The following is a 23,309-nucleotide window of genomic DNA, read 5'->3' as shown; positions in this document are numbered from 1 at the left end:
TCATCATTTTGCATCCATTTCCACCAGAATTAGGGGCAGCTCACTTCAAACATGGTCACTTATGGGCGTTTTGAAGGTTGAAAAGTTGTTTGTGAATTTAGACTCAAGGCGAAAGGCCTCTGTTTCCTGTTCCAGTACATGAAAACTGTACATAGAAAAAAATCGATCAGTCAGAGGCAGCGATAACGTAACACAGAGAGTAATTCCCTTTTTGTGTGTGTGTGTGTGTGTGTGTGTTAACAGGAATGCTGTTGATGGGAACAAAAAGCTGTATGCCATCTATGATACAAGGTAAGAACCACACTCTGGATGTTGTTGTCTGTAAGGTATTACAATCATGTACAGCAGCAGAAAACCAAGACCAGAGTCTAATTCTCGATTAAACACAATGAGGAATAAATGGGGGAGGGGCATTAATAGCGCAGATTCATTATAAAACTTAAATTTTTGGTACTGCACGTCGTATTTGGTGTCAGGCAGCTACTTCTGATCTCTGTCTCCCACCTGTGAAGCTCTAACAAAGCCACAAACCCAATGTTTAATGAACATACAGAGATGATACATATAGTCAATTAGCTGCCTTTTCAGCACATGGTTCAACATCTAAACATCAGGGTTTTTTTCCATGTTCCTTCTCAAGAAAGGTCCAAAGAAGAATGTAAAAATGTACACACAGTGCATTTGTGGACCACTTACTGTAATAGGCCCCCTTTAAGTTTACCAGCTGTGCAAAAAGGCAAGAAGAACCACATCTGAGTCAACTGAGTCTGAGGAAGACTCACATCTGCTGCCAAGGATCAAAGTCACCACGATCACATTCTGGCCCATAAATGGAAGATAAATTGTGTTTTAACACCTGAATAGAACATCTACAGATCCTAAACAGTGCATATATCTCCCCTATTTGTTCTATTTTACAAACCTTTAGGCCAAAGTTCAATGTAAATTAAAGCCATACAAAAGAAAACTAAACCCCTGGGCCAAAAGTAACGAACAATTAATGGCAAAGCAAATCTTTAATATTTGCATGTAACAATAGCAGGGAGCAAACTGTGGCCTGCAGTGAGGATAATTAAAGCCGGCTGATGAAATGTACAGTAACAGTGAGCTAGTGGTCACAACAAACCACATGTGTGGGAGCAACAGCCCAGAGACAAGTGAAGCGAACAAAAGTGTTTCATTGCTACTGAGGGTCACTTACAGAGACAGTGCGTTTCTTCTTTTAGTCTCACTTTAAGACAAAGTACTTGTCAGGTCACACTGGAGTAGGCAGAAGTTTATTACAACCTAGAAAAACCATCTTTCATTTTGCCCACATTTGTTAAATCAGGGGCTGGGGGGCGGTTGGGGGCAATTAGGAGACAGCTGCCAGCAAGAGACTTTCTGGCTGCTTGAGTTCTCGTCAGGTGTGACGCTTTGGAACAGGTGAAACTCGGGACGTCACACACGTACACTACCTCTCTGCTCGGATGGGACCCTGCTTAAATAACCCCCCTGTGTGCGCTCTGTCACGTGGCCTGTCATCATTACGCACGCTGACATGGGGAGACATTTCCAAAACTCGGAGTTATGTGAGGGAGCAGCCTCTCAGAGGACCGTCCGCAGCGCACACGGAGCTGGTGGCCCGCGGACTTCGCACCTGTGGACTGCTCGCCTTCCAACGTACGCGTGACAAACACTTTACAGCGTCGGGAGGCGGAAACCTGGCAACCGGAGGATGGAGACACGGAGCAGACTGCAGGCGGCTTTGCGGCTCCGCTGCCGTGTCACAGGCAGAGATGAACGCATCTGACACCAGAGGAAAAGCGTCTCTACCTCACGGAGCGCGTTAGCACAGGCTGAGCCAGAGGAAAAACATCATGTGGCACAAGTCTCACCTGATTTAGGAGAGCGCCGTGGCTTAGTCATTTGTTGGCTGGACAGCAGCCACCCAGACATCCACACACCACGCGAGGGATGTGGGGAAGCCAGAAAACGGGACCCTTAGACATTATCTCACTGCCGCTGCTCGTGGCAGTGATGTGCTGTGCCCAGAGGTGAGAGTCCGGGGCTCGAAACTGCGACACCGGGGTGGGTGTCCCCCTGCAAAAAGAGTCCCCGTAAGCTCACTTGTTGTCTTCTGTCTTTCAGCGTCAACGAACCGGGGAACATGTCTTTCGTCAAAGAGACGGTGGACAAACTCTTGAAAGGATATGATATTCGCCTCCGGCCAGACTTTGGAGGTATGTGTGGGCTTCCTCATTTGGCGTGTTTCACCCTAATGAGTCCCCGCATGTTTCTGGTAATGCTGGTGATGGATGTTGTCCACTGTTGATGGGAATGTGTTGGTTTTCAGGTCCACCCGTTGCTGTTGGCATGAGTATAGACGTGGCCAGTATAGACATGGTATCAGAAGTCAACATGGTAAGTAACAGACAAATCATTTCTGGAGGGATTTCTAACGTTTGGGGCCATTAATGAACCACATTTGAATTTCACAAAAAAAAAAGTGTTATGCTCGGGGATTAGGTTCGTTTACAAATGATGAAATAATCATTTTATATAGATCATGTAAAATTCTGAAATAAAAAGACCCCGAGATTGTTCTTATTAATGGCTTATAATGCAATGCTTATAAAGCACTGCTAAATGATAAACACGTTTAATTAAACACAGTACCAAACAGGGAGGCCAAAATTAATGATCACAACCTGGCAACCACTGTTAAAATGGTTATTAAAGCATCACTAAGTGATGTATAAACTATTAACAAAGCTAGTTGTAAGCACTTAAGGGTGACTTCATACAAAGACTAGAAATAAACATACAACTTCAAATTATCTAAAATATGAAAATCATTGTTTACAAACATCCTGAAGTCTAGTTTGTGCATATAGGCTCCTATAGCTTGGTGATGTACAGATTATGGCTGCTAGTCTCCTTTTTGTTTCCTGGTTCACTGGCTCTGTGACTCCAGCAGCGATGCCCTAATGGCCTTGTCAGATGATAAGGTCAGTACGTCCTGCTTCCATGTCTTCTCCTTTCACACAATATATTCAGTATTTTTAGTGTGTGTGTGTGTGTGTGTGTGTGTGTGTGTGTGTGAGAGAGAGAGAGAGAGATGGGGCTACCACATCATGCTCTCCATACAGTTTAATACCTCCTTGCCATCTATTATCGGTCTGAAGTGTTGACAGAGCTTGATGCTTGATCACATGGTACGAAGAGGAAATAGCCCCTGACATGCTGTCCTGACAAGGATGTGTAAATAAATGTACCCGTGGTGTATTTCAGCGCATCTCTGGTGTCATATTTTGTAAATTAGATAGATGGCTAAGGAAGCTATTGCTTATTCCGTTACTTTAAGTGCAATTGTATAGAAAATCTAAAAGTCAAGTTTATGTTTTTTGTTAAAGATATTAGTTCAGTCATTATCTGTAGAATGAAGTAGCATTTTGGATGTGTCAGAATTTGCCTGACAATCATTACATTTTTAAGTTTTATTCAATACCACAATGATCCAGTAATAGATATTAATAGTCTGAATATCCGTGGTACATTGGAAACAGGAATCACTAATAGATAATTGAATGGCACCAAAGTATAGACAGTGATAAAATGCAAAAAAGGGTTGCCTATATTTTTCAGAGAGACTTTGAACACTCCAAGATTTGACTAAACCTATTTCAGCCTTTTGCACTGCAAGCAAATAGAGAAATAAACATATTTTTTGTCCATTAAGTCTGAAAATCAGTTAACATTCAGAACTTAATGGGCCAAAGATAATCTTTGTACTAGAGACCACATCCGGTTTTAAGTCGAGAGTTGCTGTGTGCACAGTCATACTACATGAAACGATTAGGTCTCAGCAGTGCTCACATCTGCCTGACTGTGTTAATGGTTCTTGGCATGCAGATGGGACAGAGGAAATACACTTCCTCCTCAGGCCAGAGGAATTGGACACATCTAGAAAATAAACACTCCCATTGGCCCTTAAGTGTGTGCTAAAAAGGAGTTACACTTGATATAAATAATTGGACACCAGGAGCTGGTTGCATCTTGTATATAAGACATTGTACAAAGAAGTCACTTGCTTTATTTTTTAATATCCAAAAATATCCACAGCATCCTGATGATTTATCAAAAACACAGGAACAAAGAGGATCATCAGTCAGACTGCTTGAACATAATAGACTCTGCTATGGCTTAGGAAGCAGAGAAGCAAAATGGCCTTATTGACTTCTTTCTTTTTTATTATTTATTATTTTATTTAAATTCATGGAGCTACAGAGCTGTTTGATCAGGCTATTATTAGCAGCCATTTCCTATAATAGTTTATCTGTGGTCCTGAACAACATTATGTTGTTCCTTCTTCTTTTGTCTATGCTGCATTGCAGTTCTCTCTCCAGAGGGCTTTGACATTTGTAGCTTTTCTCACATTTTGCTCACTAGAGCATCTCAAGGCTGCAGATTAACCCGTTTATGGGAGGTCCTTCTTACACACCGATGTTACAGAGTGTAAAATTGTACATAAAAACTTGCAACACCTCACATTTGAAGAGAAGACTTTGTGGAGTGTCGGGATGGGTTTTTGATAGCTGGTCCTGAAGTGGATCTGGTTGAAAAAAAAAAAAACGTCATTCTCCTATGCAGCAAAGGGAAAATTTAGTTAAATAGTTATTATTTCCAACAAATTATTATTCCCCAATCTACCAGATTCGATGAGGGATTAAATGATAAGATTTGGACTTGGATTAAGATTCATTAAAATTGAAGCGCATCCTTAGTGTTTTGTAATATACAGTATTGTGTTCTGTGACTAGATATAATTTGGGGTAATTTACACTAAAAGAACGTGAGGGGATGAAAATGTAATCCTAAATCTAACATGATAATAATGCCCATTTATTTAGAAATGTTATTTCATCATCGGAAATAACAAAAATGGTCAAGAGTGTGTAAAAATAGTTATAGTAAAATGATAAATTATATGGATATATATTATCTATCTATTATAATATATATCATATCGGACTTTTCACATTCAACAAGTTTCTTCTGTTGCTTTTTTTAAATACCTGCAGTCCCATCAGTGTTTTGTTTCTGTTGTACTGGACTCTTGTATTTTTAAATATGGACATTTCTAAATAAAAGAGGATAAATGTGGTTTCTGATGGATGAACTTCTGCTGCAGGGTCTGATTTCGTGACACGGGCAGGTCCTAGGGCCATTAGCAGAGGAGAACAAGGGAAGGGGAGAAAGAAGTTGACTGAAGTTAAGTTTATCTTGCCGACCTTTAGAAAAAGCTGGATGCTTTTTGACACAGCTCTGTTCCACATACACAAGTTTTCTTCCGAGGGGAGCTGTTTGACATTACTGAAAGTAGATTTAGAGCAAAACATCAGACTTGGTGAGGGAGCCGGTGACTTCCAAAATGCTGCTTACACCCCTTGATAACTGCTCTGGTGCTCTAGCTTTAATTCAGCCATCATAAATATAATGTTATGTACTTCAACTTGTTTTCTAAGGAAGACACAATATTTTTATTGTACTGTAGCTGCATTTGAAGACACATTGGTTAAGTTATTCCGTTTCAGTTTCAACCTAATGATCTTTAGATCTTCAACTGTTTTATGTACCAGGGATTTTAAATATATTTCTAAATGTAGGATTTTCAGAGGTAACTGACTTTGATGACTGCTCACTCACAGACAGACCAAAGCAGAACTGGCTGCTCTCCCTCTCTCTCTCTCTCTCTCTCTCTCTCTCTCTCTCTCTCTCTCTCTCTCTCTCTCTCTCTCTCTTTTAAACAAGTGGAGAGCATAAATGTGTTAGTGACACATTTTCAAACAGCCACAATCACACATGGTTGTGGCCCATTATAGTCCACGTGGGAGAACTGCAGAGCTTGTTGTCTAGGAGATGTAATTATTAATATATTTCTGAATTTTCTTGATCCCTATTAGCCAGACGTTCATGCTACAAACGTGCACTCTAAGAACAAAATGCATTTTTTTGTGTACTTTTAAGTGATCTCTCCCAGTTTTGTGAGTTCCTATACATTGCAGAGAAGCACCTGTCCAGACACATAATCCACCTTTCAAGCTGTAAAGCAGAACATCCCAGTGGTACTTTTACACATCTATTTACCAGCATGTGAATGAGTCAGCTGGAAGACAACTCCATCATGTGCTAAAACAACAATCCATTTTGACAGTTTTACACTGTCCACCTTCTGCCTGGAGGAAGTGTTACCCTTAAAAAGTCATACTACAGATGTTCTCTCAGATTTACTGCATATCACGGATACAGTATAGTAGCACACCAAAGGCTCCAGGACCCTGCTACTCACAAGGTAAGGAAGATGCCACTAGAAATTTAGTGCAGTCCCACTTTCACACTGTGCTGAAGCAGTACTGCAGTACTGTGCAGGAATATAAACCTTCTACTCGTCACTCTAAGGGCAGTTAAAATGAAAGGGAAACTTCAAGGGTTTTACTGGGCAGATCCACCAGATTCCAGGTAAAAGTTACTGTGAATGAAAGAACTTTTGATTTATGGATTTCATTTATTTGCACTTGCACCCATGCGATGTTAGGAAATGCTACTATTAGTACGTACTTTAAAATAATAAAACTGGCATGAAGACACTTCACAGTTTTGGGTTATCTATACCATTATGACCAACTGTGTAATTTAATATAATCCAATACAGTGGCTCTGCCATGAATTCTACTTTTAAAATGTTATAATTTCTCAGTTTTTAGGTTGAAGCTGTCAGACAGGTGATAATTCTACTATGCGTTTATTATTGAGGTCAAAATGGGTAGAGGAGTCGTACTGGGATGCATTATAAGAAGAGCTGGATTTGTTTTGGTCACCTCATTCGTTTTTAAATAGGATACAGATACTGGTGCCGATACTAATAACTTGACTTTGGTGCCATTTCCTGATGAAAACTTTTTTCAAAATCAATTTCAAAAATTTTAAAAAGGAACAAATTGTAAACAATACAAATACTTAGAATGCAGATTGGACAGTTGCATGTCAGTGTTGAATGCTGCATGTTTATTGATGAGATTCACTTCCTGGTGACTGAAATTTAGATATTGAATGACAAAACATTTATTGATAATTGTAGCAATTTTGTCAAAGCCATAGAAGTATTGTTAATTTCAGTACCCACCCCTACCTAACTCTGGCCTGGGAGTATTTTAGTGCCTTTCAGCTCATTGTTTTTATTATCATATAGTGCTTTACAATGTTGCTTCTCATTCACCCAATTTCACACACACACACACACACACACACACATACACTGATGACAGCAGCTGCCATGGAAAGGGAGTCGAACCATTGTCGCTCCAACAGCTAATACATAAGCTACATTGTGTGTATTTTAATGTATTTACTGAAAATACTCAATTGAGAAATAATATTACTCTTAATATTATGCCCAGTAAGTGTTGGTTAGTTGCAACCTGGTTGTTTTTTTGTTTGCTTTTCTTTTGGTTTGTATTTTATTATCCATAATGGTTTAAGCCTTTGATATCGGCATATGCACCACAAATGCTTATCAAAGTGCTTAATGCATGCTTCATTCATATACCTCATTACTTCATCCTAAAGAAATTAATTTCTGTGTCAACAAAGCCAGATGAGCAAATAACATTAAACACCGTGAGCTGCTTACCTACATTTATTTTTGTCTATTGTTCAGTCCCATAATGCTTTTTTGAATTGAATGTGTTTGGAATGTTACTATTATACTGTATAGAATTTACCACAGAAGAATCAATCTTAAGTATATAAAGACATGTTTTGTTTAACCTTTTTTCAAAGTGATAAACTAGAATATTTACCTATTTTATACCTGTTCCATAGAGAATAACTCTCAATTCATACCTCTTGTAATAAAACAGAGAAAATTTCTTTCTCTTGATCTTTCTGCTCCATAAAAATAGCTCAATGCCACCGTGATCTCGTAACATAATTATACCTACAAGTTGCCTGTTTCTAAGATGATGAAATGAAATGGTTTCATGATTTGTTAGGTTTGTTAAATGATGTGTGGGAGGATGCAGAGACTGGAGTTATTAAATGCATGGTTTGTAAAACAGATATAGTACACTTTTGAGTCCTACTGGGATAACTTAGCTGTCTTTTGGAGTGATGAAAAGCCCCCCTCTCTTTGCACAGGGCTATTCCTGTATTCCCAGCAGATACCCCGGTGTTAAGTTGACGTAGACGATGTTTGACTGGCACACAGTAACCACGTCTGAACATGAGACTGTGAACTCTGTGAGCCGAAGATGACATGACAGTCTCATCCTCCCACTGGGCCTCATTTACTCACTGATATTGAGAACAAACCCCTCTCTGTCATTTTTAGTCTACATAGATGACGTAGGCCTAAAGATAAAAAAAGAAATTCATATCCACAGGTATTTTCAAGATGTTTTGTAGTCAGTTGCTTCACAGTTGATGATTTCAAAATAAATCATTTAGAGACTTTGAAAGCTTTTGTTATCAACCATAGGTAATGTGATTAGCTTATTATGGGATATTACACTCAGTCATTCTCTGATGTGATGGTCCACACTTGAGATTCATTTCAAATAGAGCTGGGCCATAATTTAATATTATCTTTAATAACTTTTAATGTTTTACCATATTCAGGTGTCACATTCAGCAGCTGTGTGGCTATTGGCCGATGAGTCACAGCCAGTAGTGTCTGTGCAGGTTTACAGGACAGGTTTCTCACTATTAATCCACTGTGATGTAGTGTGTTTTACTCCAGGTTCCCACCACTGCAGCCTCCTCCATGTGCTTTGTATGCGTTAGTTTTGTTGGATTCCTTCTGTGCCCCCTTACAGAGAACAGCCTTTGATTTCTTACAGTTAATATTTCTGACTGGCATTACGCACCTTTCTGCAATTTCAAGTTTTGAGATGCAAATGTACATCAAAGGACTAGTGCATTAAGAATAGATTTGAAAAGTTCAAATCCGATTGTAGATGTTGGGCTGTGGGTGATGGCAGGGTTTCTGTATCAGTCTATATTACAGGATTTACATATCCCAAGTAGCTTAAGTGATTCTTTGACAAATGTGATCGCCCATAAAAAGCTATGATAAAGCGGCAATTTGAAAGGCAGTCGTCACGTTATAGAAAAATCACAATTGTCAAACTTCATAGAGCTCTACAGAAAACCTGCAATTTAATTGAATTACTGTACAGTGACTACTTTATCTAAAAATAACAGGCCTGTGTTTATATTTTTATAAGTGAATTAACATAACGAGACACTTTCTGAGCAACCTCTACTTTATCGGACATTAATTGGCAACACTGATCACCACAGTGGCTATCAGAGGTTCTCTCTCTGTGTTCACAAACATAGAGCCTAGTGGGACCCTGCAGATTACACAGGGGACAAGGAGCAGGAGGCCATAATGCACAGTGTGTACAGTGAAAATCTTCATATTTACCATTGTTTCTGAGATGCTACACGACGCAGTGCTTAAGGCAGTAACAACTGCTGAGGTGGAATCTGAAGATCTGAGATAGACTAAAATAGTTGTGGTCCAGACATTAAGTGAGAGGGTCGGTACTGTAGATGGGCTCTGTCTCTGTAGTATAGTGTAATAGCTGTTGTATAAAGCTGATTCACCCATCCCACACCTCTGCTGTATGTGGGAGGGAGTGTAATGAGGGCATTCTGTTCACAGAGGGTGAGTATCGGGAGGGAAAAGGCATCTCCAAAAAGACTCGAAAAATAAAGCAGCCATGAGATTATCTGGAAACATACTCAGTTATATTACTCACTACAAAATGATTGATCTGGGATTTTACTACAAGGAAATAATCAGAAATAATAATCAAAATGACTTAAAACTAGATGCAGTGTCTCCTAATTGTGCATATACAATGAATTATTTAAAGGATCCAATATTATATTATACTGTTTGTCGTCTCATAGTATATTTCATTCCTGACACAAAACGAGCCTACAGCGCGTCATCTGTGCATGATGCAACCGCCTCTATGCACCAACTATGCTGTATGTCAATGAAAGCAATAGTTTATTTTATTGAAGTACTTCATAAGGAATGCAATCCTGCTGACCAACGTGGAGTAATATTAGATCAGTGCTAAAGAAGTATTGATGTTAGATCCAAAAGATATCCAGGCATTGTTGGACATGAATACTGTGAATATGCCATTGCACCAGAAATGTAGGCATTTTCAGCACAGTCAACTTTTTGTTTATTTCCTGAGACCTGCTTATTTATTTATGAAATCATTAGTCAGCAGAACAAAGTCAAGTGAGCTAGTAAAGGACTCCATTACAGGGCTGTGATTGATGGACCAACTTGTGGAGCTAGGTGCAAATACATGCTCTATAAATTACTGAAATGTCCTTAAGTCATCTCTCTGTCCAGCCTGCTAGCTAACTAGCAACAGCATCAATCTGTGGTTTGAATATGCACTCAATCGCTATGATCAAACATAACAGTGATGCTTTTCTGCTGTAGTGGAACGTTGTAGAAGACCTGATAATATGGCTGCAGAGGGGGGCCTAATCAGAAAAAAAGTTCTTTGACAATTATTACAATTAATTACGAAAACATCTACTCTAGTTTTGAAGCTCAATAAATTGCACATTTTTGAAATGAGTTACATTATTTACAATGTATCTGTTGTATGGCGTTCTGGCATTTACCTCGTTTAACTACACAACGATGCTGTATCACTCCTTGCAGGACTACACGTTGACTATGTACTTCCAGCAGTATTGGAGAGATAAGAGACTGGCCTATGCAGGGATCCCTCTCAACCTGACACTGGACAACAGAGTAGCAGACCAGCTGTGGGTCCCTGACACCTATTTCCTCAATGATAAGAAGTCCTTTGTGCACGGTGTCACAGTGAAGAACCGTATGATTCGACTCCACCCGGATGGCACCGTTCTCTATGGCCTCAGGTGAGCGTGTTATTAACCTACATTTTCTAATTGTGACGTTTATTTTCCTCAGCGGGAGATAGAGCGATGTCAGAAAGATACCTTGTTCACCACCGAAAGGTTCAGGACTTCCCTCAAAATCCTGGCTGCCTTTCTTTTAGAGTTTGTAATTGAGTTAAGCTTAGCATGGATCACAAATGCAGCAGAGAAGAGAATATCGGGAACTGGACTGTGAGTTGCTGGACTAATGTTCTAGTTGGGTCCCATTAAAACACTGATATGATTACGCTCACATGATGTTTTTGCACTGATAGAAATTTGATACAAAATTCCAAATGAACTCTGAATTTTTTCCCTGTAATCGTTTCTTTTCACAGCCTACATGTTGTTTCCCCTGGATTTTTTGAGTTACTTTTAAGTTTTAAGACTTTAAGTTTTAGTGTAACACCTTATGTTTTCATAGCATTGTATGTTATTACAGTGGGTTTGGCATTAACTCATATTATGATTGAAGTCATATATTTATTTGGGCTCAATATTGCATTCTCAATATAACTTTGTGCCATTAGCAGTAATTGACAGGAAGCTTCAAAGAAACAGAAGTGAATGAATGTCACTGGCAAGATCTTCATGTCTTTCTGTTATTATTTGTTCACTTTGATATTAGTTTTATCTATGCAAACTCAAAGGAACCACTTTATGTATTTCTTCCGCTTTCTTCCTCTATTTGACATTGTGTTGCAATAAAGCTGTTATCATGAATGAACCACACTATTTAAAACAAGGTCAATAAAGTCATTTGTATTTCTCATTTGGTTTGCTTTGATGCAGAATCACAACAACAGCAGCGTGTATGATGGATCTGAGGAGATACCCACTGGATGAACAGAACTGCACTCTGGAAATTGAGAGTTGTAAGTTTAAGCCCCATGTCCTCTGTATAAAGAAATACAGCGGACAACTCCACTTTTTCATTACTTAAAAATATGAACAGTGCCGTGTTTCTCGTAAAAATGTCCTCACGCACCTCATTTCATGGAGACAGAAACTGCATAGACTGCTGAATTGGTTTCAATTTATTGAGCTGTCATATTACAGCGAGAGTGCTCGCTTCTCCCTCTCCAGTTTGAGCTGCTCCGTCTATGACTTTCTCTATTAACCAAGTAGTGATTTCCATAGTAGGGTATGGCAATGATTCGTCCACCTTCATCGGTCTTGATGATATGTTTGCCTGTCCGTGCTGCTATTTAACTATTCAAAGTCATGAATCCTGTGGCTGTGGTATATGTCTGTCTGCCTGCAGTGACACACATCCCCATGATTTATGTCTCATGCAATGAACATTTACAGCCAGCCCAGTCTAGATGAGTCACATGACTTATTGTAAATTAACTGTAGCCACATTACACTTAAGCAAATAAAATACATTACTAAATTCAGAGACAAGTGTACATTTCAGTGTTTTTCCACTAGTACAAACACACCTTACCTTGCTCTCTGTGTCCCTTTTTGCAGATGGCTACACAACAGATGATATAGAGTTCTACTGGAAAGGAGGGGAGAACGCTGTGACGGGGGTGACGCGCATTGAGCTGCCTCAGTTCTCCATAGTCGACTACAAACTGGTGTCCAAGAACGTGGTTTTTTCCACAGGTGAGTTCCAAATAAGAGAAGGGAAATTAAAAGTGTTATGCCATGTTCCATAAAATCTAAGAAGGCAACATCAAACATAAAATTGTCTTTAGCTGATTGATAAACTGCAACCACTCCAATTATTTAGGTGCAGTGCGTAAAATGCACCACAAAACACAGTGTGTGCAGTATTTCTCTCATGTGAAATGACCACAAACAGTTGTTTATAAGTCTGTTATTGTATTACAGATGTCTTATTAGGAAGCAGTTTCAAATAATGCCCCTTTAGGGCATTTTAGGTTCCAGGAGGCACCAAGATATGAATGAATCTCTCGTGTCTGCATGCTTTTTTTTTTTTGGTTGTTTTTTTTTACTCTATCTTAATTAGAGTATTTTTATCATGCCATGACCTCTCTCAGTCTAACACCAGAACTGGGAAAAACATTAGAGAGGCGATTACCCCTTTGTTTCTTGCAGCTCTTGATGAATGAATGGATGCTGTACTTACAGCAGTATAATGTATTCATGAGGCAGAACGCTGACTGCATGAATTATTTTTCTATAATACAAAACCTCAGAGGCACCAAAACAGTGATTATTTCCATTTCTGAATTAATGACAAGTAGGACGGATATTGTCTGAACATTTCGGAGACGATAATACTGAGGGGGCTGTTAGAACTCCTAACAATTAGGGGCATTTGCAGAAGCTTTTAACACCTTCTCATTAGCTGAGGCTGGCACTCTGGGTACCACAGGTGTATGTTTAGTCTCTCCGTCAGGTTACACATGTAACCATTACTGGGTAAAAAGGTCACCTAGAGTTTACATCGAGTTTGATGTCACCAAAGAGTTTCTAGTACAATCTCAACATTAGTCTTCTCTTTATTCAGCTGTAAACGAGCAAGAAATAAAATAGCATCAGTGTAGCAGAGCCGCTGACAATAAGTGTAGTCAACAGATATGACTCCTGTTACTGCAAACTACCTACACACAGCAAAATGCATAGCAACGTGATTGTTGCTGTTCTTTTCGTTTGTTCTCTTCAGCTAATTGCTGGATGTTAACTGGCTATGGTGCCAATCGATTTTTCACTCAGTTGGACGCATAAAAACTTAGGCTGTTCAAGAGATCAATAGTATTTTACATTTCTTTTCATTTACAGGTTTGTGTACAAACATTTACAGTTTCATTTAAACATTTACCAACTCGTTATGTATTTAGAAATCTTGTTACACATTTACAGTAACATATACATTTACAAATCTGAATACAAATGTAGATTTCTTTACGTACTTATAGATTTCTGTATACAATTGCACATATTTCTGATTCATGGCTATGATTACAGCCTCAGTAAACATTTAAGAATATAAGTACACATTCACATATTTCTTAACATATTTAGAAATCTGAATGCACAGTTACAGATTTGTGTACACCTTTAGTGTTTTATACACAGTGAGAAATCACAAGCAAAAAAAGCATACAGTATTTCCTAAAATGTCTGGTAACAATATCTTTGTGTGTGTGTGTGTGTGTCTGTGTGCATGCGTGTGTGTTTTTGTGTTTGTGTGAGAGAGACAGAGAACAGAACAGAAGTTGTACAGTATAAGTATGTCTGCATTACTGTGCTTGGACTAGATAATCTCAAGGCTACATTTCATCAGATGGTTTGCAACTTGAACCACACTTGTTTGTTTCCATGGTGATGCAACTGGTTTTTGAGACCATCACCATAGGAACCAAAAGTGCAAGACATAGCCCTGTTTCTCCTGAATTAAAAAAAAAAGTGTAATTTCCCCTTCACTGTCTGTTCCTGCAGGTTCCTACCCTCGGCTGTCTCTGAGCTTCAAGCTGAAGCGAAACATTGGATACTTCATCCTGCAGACGTACATGCCCTCCACCCTCATCACCATCCTGTCTTGGGTGTCGTTCTGGATAAATTATGATGCCTCAGCTGCCAGAGTTGCATTAGGTATGATGTGTCCGGGCAGTACAGATTGACTCAAGGCCTGTAGTTTCACATTCAGGTAGATCTCTGTTGTTTTATGGTTTGTGCCCACAGGCTCATGAACATTGACCACCTCTCTCCCAAAGCTAGAAGCCTGACAGAAGACTGTCATGATCAAAGTGAGAGTCTGCTCGTACGCAGAGGACGATTTAGGGATTGATGGTAAATGTGGCTGTAGGTGGAGATTCAGAAAAGCACTAAAATCTAAAAACAATTTTCTTTTCTGTGTGATCCTTGCAGTTTGTTTCGGGCTGCTGCTCTGTAGTGTAATAGGAGACAGAGCTCAATCTAAGACTCAAACTTTCCACGGACCTCTGGGAGTGAAAAAAGTGGCTCAGTACACCACTGGAAAACGCCTCCATAACTGCATTGATCTCTGCTAGAAATGGAAACGCGCATCCACCAGCTATGCAGCCAAGCAGTGCATCAGGAAAAGCCCCTTATTGTCCCACTCCTGAAACAAAGACTGTAGGTTGTACAAAGACTAACATGAAAGGTGTGGGACATTTCAGGGCAGCTGGATAGCAGTGTCATCAGGGTCAACCTGGGGACACACTCGCCTTCTTCATCGTCTTTAACGCCCCGCAGTTCAGACAGCCCCTGTCTGAGATACAGTGAGATCGATGCCAGTTAGAAAGCATTTACACTTAACTCTACTATCCAAATTCAATCACTGCCTTTGCGATGATTTATTGTACTGTAGGTTTCAAGTCTCACTACCGTTATGGTTGTGCGAATATACTCAGCAAAACCAAATTTGCAGGGATGTCTATCAGACATAGGGCTGTTGAATCCTTCTGTGAGCCAGAGTCTTTAAACAGCACTTTCAGGAATGATTTGCTTCATGTTTTTGAGTGCGGATTGATCTTCTAACCAACCAGGGAATTTCACTGATTTGCTAAAATACCGATGTTAACGCTCCATCACCCAAAGTTAGCATCCTGTAGATATGATACTGACCATAGAGAATGCATGCAAACGATGAGAGCATTGTTCTTTATATTATAGTGTAGCTGTAGTTTGTGATATCTGATAAGCAACAATGTAAGAGCAAATCTTCTACATTGTAGAATAATTCTGTGTGGCTTTTATGCTTGTTTTTGTATATTTCTCAGCTAATTCATACTGTTTAACAGTGTAACAGTTGCAATGACTCCTCAGGTTTTTGGTTTTGGAATGATTAAAGTCATGATAAACTCATGATGTAAACTCAGAGAAAACTGTAAAGTCTACAGTGTGGCAGTACAAATATTTCTGGGTTTGTTGAGTAACCCTCTCTTCAGAGCTCTGAGAGTTTAGATTCATGCTCTTCCCTTTGTTGCACAAAAATCGATGCCATGTACCCACGCGGCTCCTGACGCCCCCACACATACTGTACAGTGCAAAATGTTGTGTAATTATATAAGGCTGAAGAGAACATGAACGGAAATAGATGCACTGTCCACGGTGGTAAGCGACGTCTTTGACGTTACCTATTGAGTCAGCACTGGTGGGGGGGGGGGACCAAATCAACCCCCAACAGCCCCTCAACAATGTATTGTGTTACAAATTTGACAAACAGCTCAACACATGATTGACACTTTATTCAGAGTTCATGCACACTTTCTAACAAATACAACGTTAATATAGACTTTATGTTAATAGCACCTGTGCACATGTTGCACTGGTTGATGGGTGAAATTGTGAATCATTTTTTATTTTAATTAAAAAAAAAAAAAACTGAGCTCTCACTGGCATGGTCTCATAAACTGATAAATAAATCAAGGTTGAGTTGTGTGCGGTGTTATCACGTTATGTTCTGACAGGAATTAAGCATGACACTGTGAGACAACAACCATTCAAAAATGTATCAGTTTTATTATAACACTTTACACCCACAGCAGTTGCACCAAGATTTCCAAATACTAGATCCTCCTCAGTTCTCAGTTTCCAAACACAGAAACAAAACTGCAGTACATCACCAAACTGGTAGCAATAACAATTAATGACTATTTGTTAAGTTTAGTTATGATTATGATTATATTTGCTAGTGATTAATTCAGAGGGTGGAGAGTTGCCTGTCGTTGCAGGGCAAATTTGTTGTACTTTTGATGAAAATGATGCCTAAAACTTGAAAAATGTGGTTTTCTGTCTCTCATTTTAGAGATTGGGTTATACTTCATCCATGTAATGTTTCATATATTACTTTAATTAGACAGTATTTGCAGAAAATGCGAGTGCCAGTCAGCAATATGGCCTCTGTGAAAATAACCCTGATGATGACATGAAGGTTATGCTGGCTGATGTATTGCAAATGTAACATTAAGAGAATAATTTTTATTCTCCATTTTCCTCCAGGGATTACCACTGTCCTGACCATGACAACCATCAACACCCATTTGAGAGAGACTTTGCCCAAGATTCCCTACGTCAAAGCTATAGACATGTACCTCATGGGCTGCTTCGTGTTTGTCTTCCTGGCATTGCTGGAATATGCCTTCGTCAACTACATCTTCTTTGGAAGAGGCCCCCAGATGCAAAAGAAACTGGCAGAGAGGGCACAGAAGGCAAACAATGACCGGAATAAATTTGACAGATCCAAGGTGAGAACAGTGTAACGCTGATTATTTTATGTACTAGATTTGGTGGATCACAAGGATCGGAGCAAAAGGTCTGACAATAGATGCAGTTGATCCAATAATTCTTCTAGGGTCAGATCAATATATTCTATAAATTCCTGGGTTAACACGGATCCAGTGTGGGGTTGATAAAGCCCTACAGGATAACATGTTACATTTACACAGCACCATGGGTAGACAGGTACACAAAAGAATGCACTCTTTGAGTAAAACCAACAATGGGCCACAACAACTGACTTTTCAGTTTAACACATTGTGTTGACGTCATATGGCGCAACAACTCGATTGTAACCCAAAGATTGTAAGACGATGATGTTTATGGTAAGATTTTTTCCGATGTAGGTATATGTTTAGCGTGTCCTTTTATCTTTTTAGTGTCTTTTATACTGTTCCACAGCCATTTACCACACAAAAGAAGAATGAGGTAAGTATTGACAATATGAAGATGATCTCACACTGTCTCCATCAAATATGAATAACATAAACAATTTTGGCCAAAGAAAAGATGCAGTATGTAGGTAACACATTCTATCTACACTGTACACTGTGGCAGGCACTGGTAAATAGACCAGGTACAGTAGATAGCAAGATTGATGATCATCCCCTAATGGTTACTCTAACTGATATAACCAAGAGAAGGCATGTCCTCATTAAGTTTCTTCAACCCTGACCCGATTCTGAGTTCAGGTATATTGGATTCCTGCGGATGGCAAATATGATCTGATATGTAGTTCCTCTCCAAAGTTTGATGCTTCAGTGTTGCCTTTGTTTCCCACTCTTGAGAAGAGAGAAAAGTACAGGAATGACATTGGACTTGACTCGTACAAACACTGAAAATATAGATGTTATGTTTAATTGTTCATTTATATTGTAGCTCAATATACTTTTTAAAATTGAAATTTCAATCCAATAAATGCTAATTGATTTTATTCAAAACCGTAAACAAAATTTAGAGCTACAAATGTAAATGAAATATGTATTTCACATCGAACAAATTTAAAATTCAGTATTCCAACTTTCGTACACATCATCCTGTTCATTTAAAATTGTAACGTTTTAAGCTTCAGAAGTCACAGAAATGTTTGCTGTCAGAATTACACATTGGAGATACACCAATCATTCACAAGTAGCTCCTTTTGGTGCTTTTAATCAAAAAATATAATTGATGCTGATGTTTCATTACGTGGTGTTTCATTATGTGTTCACCACCTGTCAACACATAAAAAAATCAGCTCCAACAACAGTGATCTTTGACCATTATTTTTTATTGATTACTGTACATGTCTCGCCATAATCAGTATTATTTAAACGTTTTGATCTAGTGCTGTTACTTTTGTACTTAATTTAAAAGTAAATTATCTGCTTAGTACTTTTATTTGAGTAAAAGGTTTGTAGTGATACTATTTTTATACCAGTACTTGGATTTAAGTATTGATTTTCTATGCTACCTTTGCACACAGTCTGTCACATTAATGAAGCATTGTCAGACGTGGAATCAGAGTTTAAATTTGTGATGAAAATGATCATTTTAGTTTTTGTCTTATATGAGGAGCACACAGGGCCAAAGGATGAGCAAATGAAACATGAGTCATTTGTAGGTGCTCTGATTCTTCCTGTCCTCATTGCAAGGCTCAGCTCACACCTGACCAACGCTGAGACAAAAGGGTTTGTGTTTGTCTTTTTCCTGGCTAGTCCATTCTGGAAGGAGGCAATTGCAAGTCTTCATCTGTTAAACAGTCCAATCAGGTACAAGGGCATCGTCACTCACGACGGGTGAGTGTCTGTCACTGCCTGTTTTGTCACATCTGTGAAACCTCCACAGAAACTTTGCTGCTCCAGAGCAAAGTTTGACCTCCTTGTTTAGCAAAGACACATGTTCACGACATCTAAAGCATTTCTGTCACCATCACCATCACATTAAGTGAGCGACCTCTTCACATACCCATTTCCGTTGTGGTGTTTTACCTCGTTATTGTTTTTATATGTTTGTGTCTCTCTGTTTACTCTATGGAGCTGAGCTTTTATGTAGATTCATATTCATAACTCTGCACGAGTATACGATAATAATGAACTTACTTTTTGATTTTCTGTGTATCTGTGTACGGATAAGGTAATACAGTAAATGCTTTGTCCTACTAACTTTTTAGTTAATAGATAGATTTAAATGAAACTATGTAAATGGCTAATGGTACCAAATTTTATGAAGGGTTTTCATAACAAGATTTAAATTGAAAATTAAAATACATTTTAACAAAGTTCAAAAGTCTTCCCCCCTTGATTTCTGCTTTATTAGTAAGTTTTGCAGTGTTCCTATTTTTTGTAATTTGGTAATGATTGATACCCGAAAGGCTTTGGTAGAGTGTAGCAGAGCATAGCAAATGGAAGAGGAGCACAGCTCTGCATTTCATAATGTAAATACATCACCGGTACAAATACTGGAACATGTGATTTCCATAGGGGTAAAGTATTTGTCAATGTTTTAAGTCTGAAATAAAGCAGACATAAGCATTTTCTTCTGTAACTGTACATAAGGATCCTACCTTGTTTAGAAAGCTGTTTGAAATTTGTCTCTAAAACACTGCTGCCTGTTTGAATTTATGTTGTAATTTATATATTTTATATTTTCAGCCACATGCAGCCACTGCAAAGTCATGGTGCAAGGACTTGACAGGGTGTTGAGTTTTTGGAGGCAGTTATATAACTTCGATCTTTGGTGTGCTTTTGTATGTGTGCAGGTGCAGTCAAGGTAGCTAGAGTCTCAAATTGTTGCTTTTATCAGCAACAGTATGAAATAAAATCCGTTTTTGTCGTTACTTTGCACCAAAGTTGGCAGAGTAAATAACGAATTATTCACCTTGTCGCTTCCTCTCGTGTCTTGTGACCACATTGTTATATTACTGTGAACATCTTGTGCCTCTATTTTTGCCACATATGACTGGATGATGTATTCGTTTTGTGTAGGGAGCAATAGCATTAGAGCCATCCAGACCAACCTTGAGTTGATTTGTGAGAAGTGATTTAACTTTGGGACAGGAAACCTGCTTTTGAAGGCTGCTCTCTGTTTCCCAGGCCGTAATCTGTCAGCCTGCTTAAAGACAGCGGCCCTGAGGCCTGACACATGCTGCACACGTGTCATCAGTCACTGAAGCCTCGGCTCGCAGCCCATTTTTAACACCTCTCCTCTCTGCCGTGCCTAGGTCGACTCCCAGGGGAACATTTTGCTGACAACCTTGGAGATCCACAATGAGGTAGGAGGGAATGAGATCACAACCACAGTCACCGAAAGTCACAACTCCTCCTCCATGGCGTTTGACAATTCGGGGGTCCAGTACAGGAAGACGAGCGGTCTGCGCGAGACGGGCCCCCACGGCCTGGACAGGAGTGCCCATCTAAAAAAGGCACGTCTGCGGAGACGATCCTCCCAGCTCAAAATCAAAATCCCAGACCTCACTGACGTGAATGCCATTGACAGATGGTCACGGATAATATTCCCCTGCACCTTCTCCCTCTTCAACCTAATATACTGGCTTTATTATGTCAATTAACGCACTGTTGTTGTTTTTTTAACCCCATCTGTCTCATTCTTGTTTTTGAATGAGAGAAGACAATATAATGCTGATGAATATCTTTTTATGATAGCAAACTTTGATGAGAAAACCGTTCAGACAGCATGCATCTGTCACAAGGATTTATCTAGAGTTCATGTTTTACAAAGACAGCCCTGTAAGTTAGTCTCTGCTCAGACACCTGTAAACCTGGGACATTTGATCTCATGTGGAAGCACAGACTCTTTGCAGTGTTACACCACTTTAGGTCAGTTATTACAGCTTTTTCCATAATATCAGTATCAAATGTACTCACTCTATTACGGCTTCTTGCTAAGGACAAAATTCCTAGTATTATTTCATCTCATGTTGTCAATGACTCTGCAAATGGAAAGTGATGACTGGGTAGGATTAAAGCAACTGGGTTCAAAGACCAGTGTTTGTTAACAAGACAAAGACTAATGGAATCCATACCAGCATTTTATAAAATAGTCATTATGTTCGTCGCAGCCACAACCTAATAGAATAAGTTGACAGTTTGGGACGATTGATAATATTTTCACATGTATCTGTTAAAATGGAAATGTAGCAGTTGGCCTAGGATTGAACACAAGGTTCAGCAGCAAACTTGGCCTTCTATAAGGTAAAAAACAATCCACGTAACAGCACTTCTAAAGCTCACTAATCAGCATGTTGCATCTCATTTTTTTAAGCTATACACAGCGTGAAAATGCCCAAACAAACGTATTGGGACAGTAAGACTAATGTCTGTTTTTGCTGAAGGTATTTGGGTTGACCATCGAAGAGCGGATATGAGATAAAAGTTCAGAATTTCACCTACGTAATGTTAACAAAATGTTTCTGTAAACCTCCAAATCCATTCTGCATCTACTATTGTGAATCAAATCCTCAATAACAACTAGTGAGCCTGTTTCCGAAGCAGCTATGCAAGCACAAGACTTTTTTTTTTTTTTTTATTAATCTTCATGTGGGAAAATTAAGTGGTCAGGCTGCCACATTTAAGGCTGAGTCGACCCGCTGACCCTCTGGTTAATGGATGACTGCTTAACCAACTGAGTCACACCGAGGCATAAATTACATGATGCTACGTCCACCGTGCTTCTTTGGATCATGAGCAATCATGAAGCTTTGGACTTTTCATCACTTTGGTAGAGGTTAACCTTGGTCTCATCAGATAATAAAACTTTTCTATAACTTTTGTGGCTCATACCTCTACTTGTTTGCTAATTCCTTCCCGTTTTTTTTTTTTTTTTTTCTTTTTAAATCTTACTGCTGATGAGAGGTTTGCATCTTGTGGTACGACATTACCTTTAATCCTGCCCTGTGGAGGTTGTTGGTCAAGTCGCTGACTCTTGTTTTGGGGTTTTTCTTTCACAGCTCTCACAATGCTGAATCAGCTGTTTTGCTTTCCTGCACTGACCTGTTCTGTGTATGTTGCTCAGTATATCAGTGGTTTGTCTTTCTCAGGACATTCCACATTTGTTGTATGATCTGAAGGATTGTATTGTCCCTCTTTTCTCAGATTCAAAGTGACTTGTTGGTCTTCCATAGACAGCTCTCTGGTCTATATATCGATTTATCCTTTTTAAAAACAAATACCGTCTTTACAGGTCAAACCCAAGGTTAAAACCAAAAGCAGTCATTTAGAACTACTTATTATTTGAAAATCGATGTCATGGGATATACCTGGGAAACAAGAAGCACCTCTCGGTCAAATGTTATAATACTCTGCAACATAGATTTTGGGTGATTGGATACAAAAGGTGTTATCTTCAGTATTTAATGTATTGATGTATAAATACCAGCAAATGAAAGCTGAACTTCTGAACTTGGAGCTAATATCCATCTCTCCGTCGCAGTCTGTCAGGGGCCACAAAGGAAGAGTGCCAGATGCGGCTCACAGAATGCCCTGCCTTAAGCTAAGATTATTAAAACTTGACTGTAGCTTTACATTTAGCACACAGACATAACAGTGGTATCAGGGTTTCACCTAACTCCGAACAAAAAAATGGAAAAGTCAGTATTTCCGAAAGTATCAAACTATTTCTTTAATCTTCACAATCATCCATTTTCTGTGTCTTTATAATATCTAACAAGAAATTCTGATAACCCAGCAAGAAATGGTCACTTTATGTGTCACATGTAAACAAAAGATTTCTGGGCTTTTTGTAGTAGACGTTCAATCCGTTTTTTTGTCATTGTGCTTTCAGAGCAGAGCTGGCAATATTTCATAGATTTAATTCACACAGTGACCTTTTTTTCTTTCAGACTTGATGTTGTGTTGCACACTTAGTGCAGACTCCTTGTTGCACATCTCATGTCAGATTTTTTAACGATCTTCACTCAAATTTCTTGATATTCCCTGAACTTTCATGTACATACTGTAACTGCATTTTCTTCATCTCACATTAATTACATGGCTTTGTCTTCAACAGTGTTATGCACAGTGATTTATGGCCTCACTGTTTTGTTTCTCTTACACACTATTATAATTTCCTATTTATGTTGCAAATATAAAACACGGTATCACAGCTTG

The 23,309-nt window shown here is 39.0% G+C and overlaps 2 protein-coding genes across 3 annotated transcripts in view; one reads left to right on the top strand and one right to left on the bottom strand.

The window, feature by feature from the left end:
* The window catches only part of gabra5 (gamma-aminobutyric acid type A receptor subunit alpha5), a 21,965-nt gene extending 20,012 nt beyond the window's left edge, over positions 1–1,953 (bottom strand). Inside the window, exon 1 of the mRNA XM_067513621.1 lies at positions 1,878–1,953. Within this exon, the coding sequence (XP_067369722.1) occupies positions 1,878–1,938 (61 nt within the window). The 5' untranslated portion in view covers positions 1,939–1,953. The remainder of the gene's footprint in view (positions 1–1,877) is intronic.
* gabrb3 (gamma-aminobutyric acid type A receptor subunit beta3) lies at positions 1,901–23,309 on the top strand. Of its 2 annotated transcripts, XM_067513618.1 has the most exons (10): positions 1,901–2,036; positions 2,131–2,222; positions 2,336–2,403; positions 10,745–10,965; positions 11,776–11,858; positions 12,460–12,597; positions 14,401–14,553; positions 16,927–17,171; positions 18,900–18,980; positions 20,405–23,309. In XM_067513618.1, exons 1-10 carry the CDS (start codon positions 1,957–1,959, stop codon positions 20,750–20,752), a joined length of 1,509 nt encoding a protein of 502 aa, XP_067369719.1. In that variant the 5' UTR covers positions 1,901–1,956; the 3' UTR covers positions 20,753–23,309. The 2 variants fall into 2 exon arrangements, with proteins under 2 accessions (XP_067369719.1, XP_067369721.1); XM_067513620.1 differs by lacking the exon at positions 18,900–18,980.

Source organism: Channa argus, chromosome 8, assembly GCF_033026475.1.
Source record: "Channa argus isolate prfri chromosome 8, Channa argus male v1.0, whole genome shotgun sequence".
NCBI lineage: Eukaryota > Metazoa > Chordata > Actinopteri > Anabantiformes > Channidae > Channa > Channa argus.
Note: the sequence above shows the minus strand (reverse complement) of the source record. Positions and strands in the feature narration are given on the sequence as shown.

Bases quoted from the DNA above. Each gene is read 5' to 3' on its own strand.
- gabrb3 (XM_067513618.1), top strand. From the start codon at position 1,957: ATGTGGGGAAGCCAGAAAACGGGACCCTTAGACATTATCTCACTGCCG. The intron at 2,404-10,744 runs GTAAGTAACAGA...CACTCCTTGCAG, and splicing joins TGGTATCAGAAGTCAACATG to GACTACACGTTGACTATGTA. The intron at 18,981-20,404 runs GTGAGTGTCTGT...TGCCGTGCCTAG, and splicing joins GGCATCGTCACTCACGACGG to GTCGACTCCCAGGGGAACAT.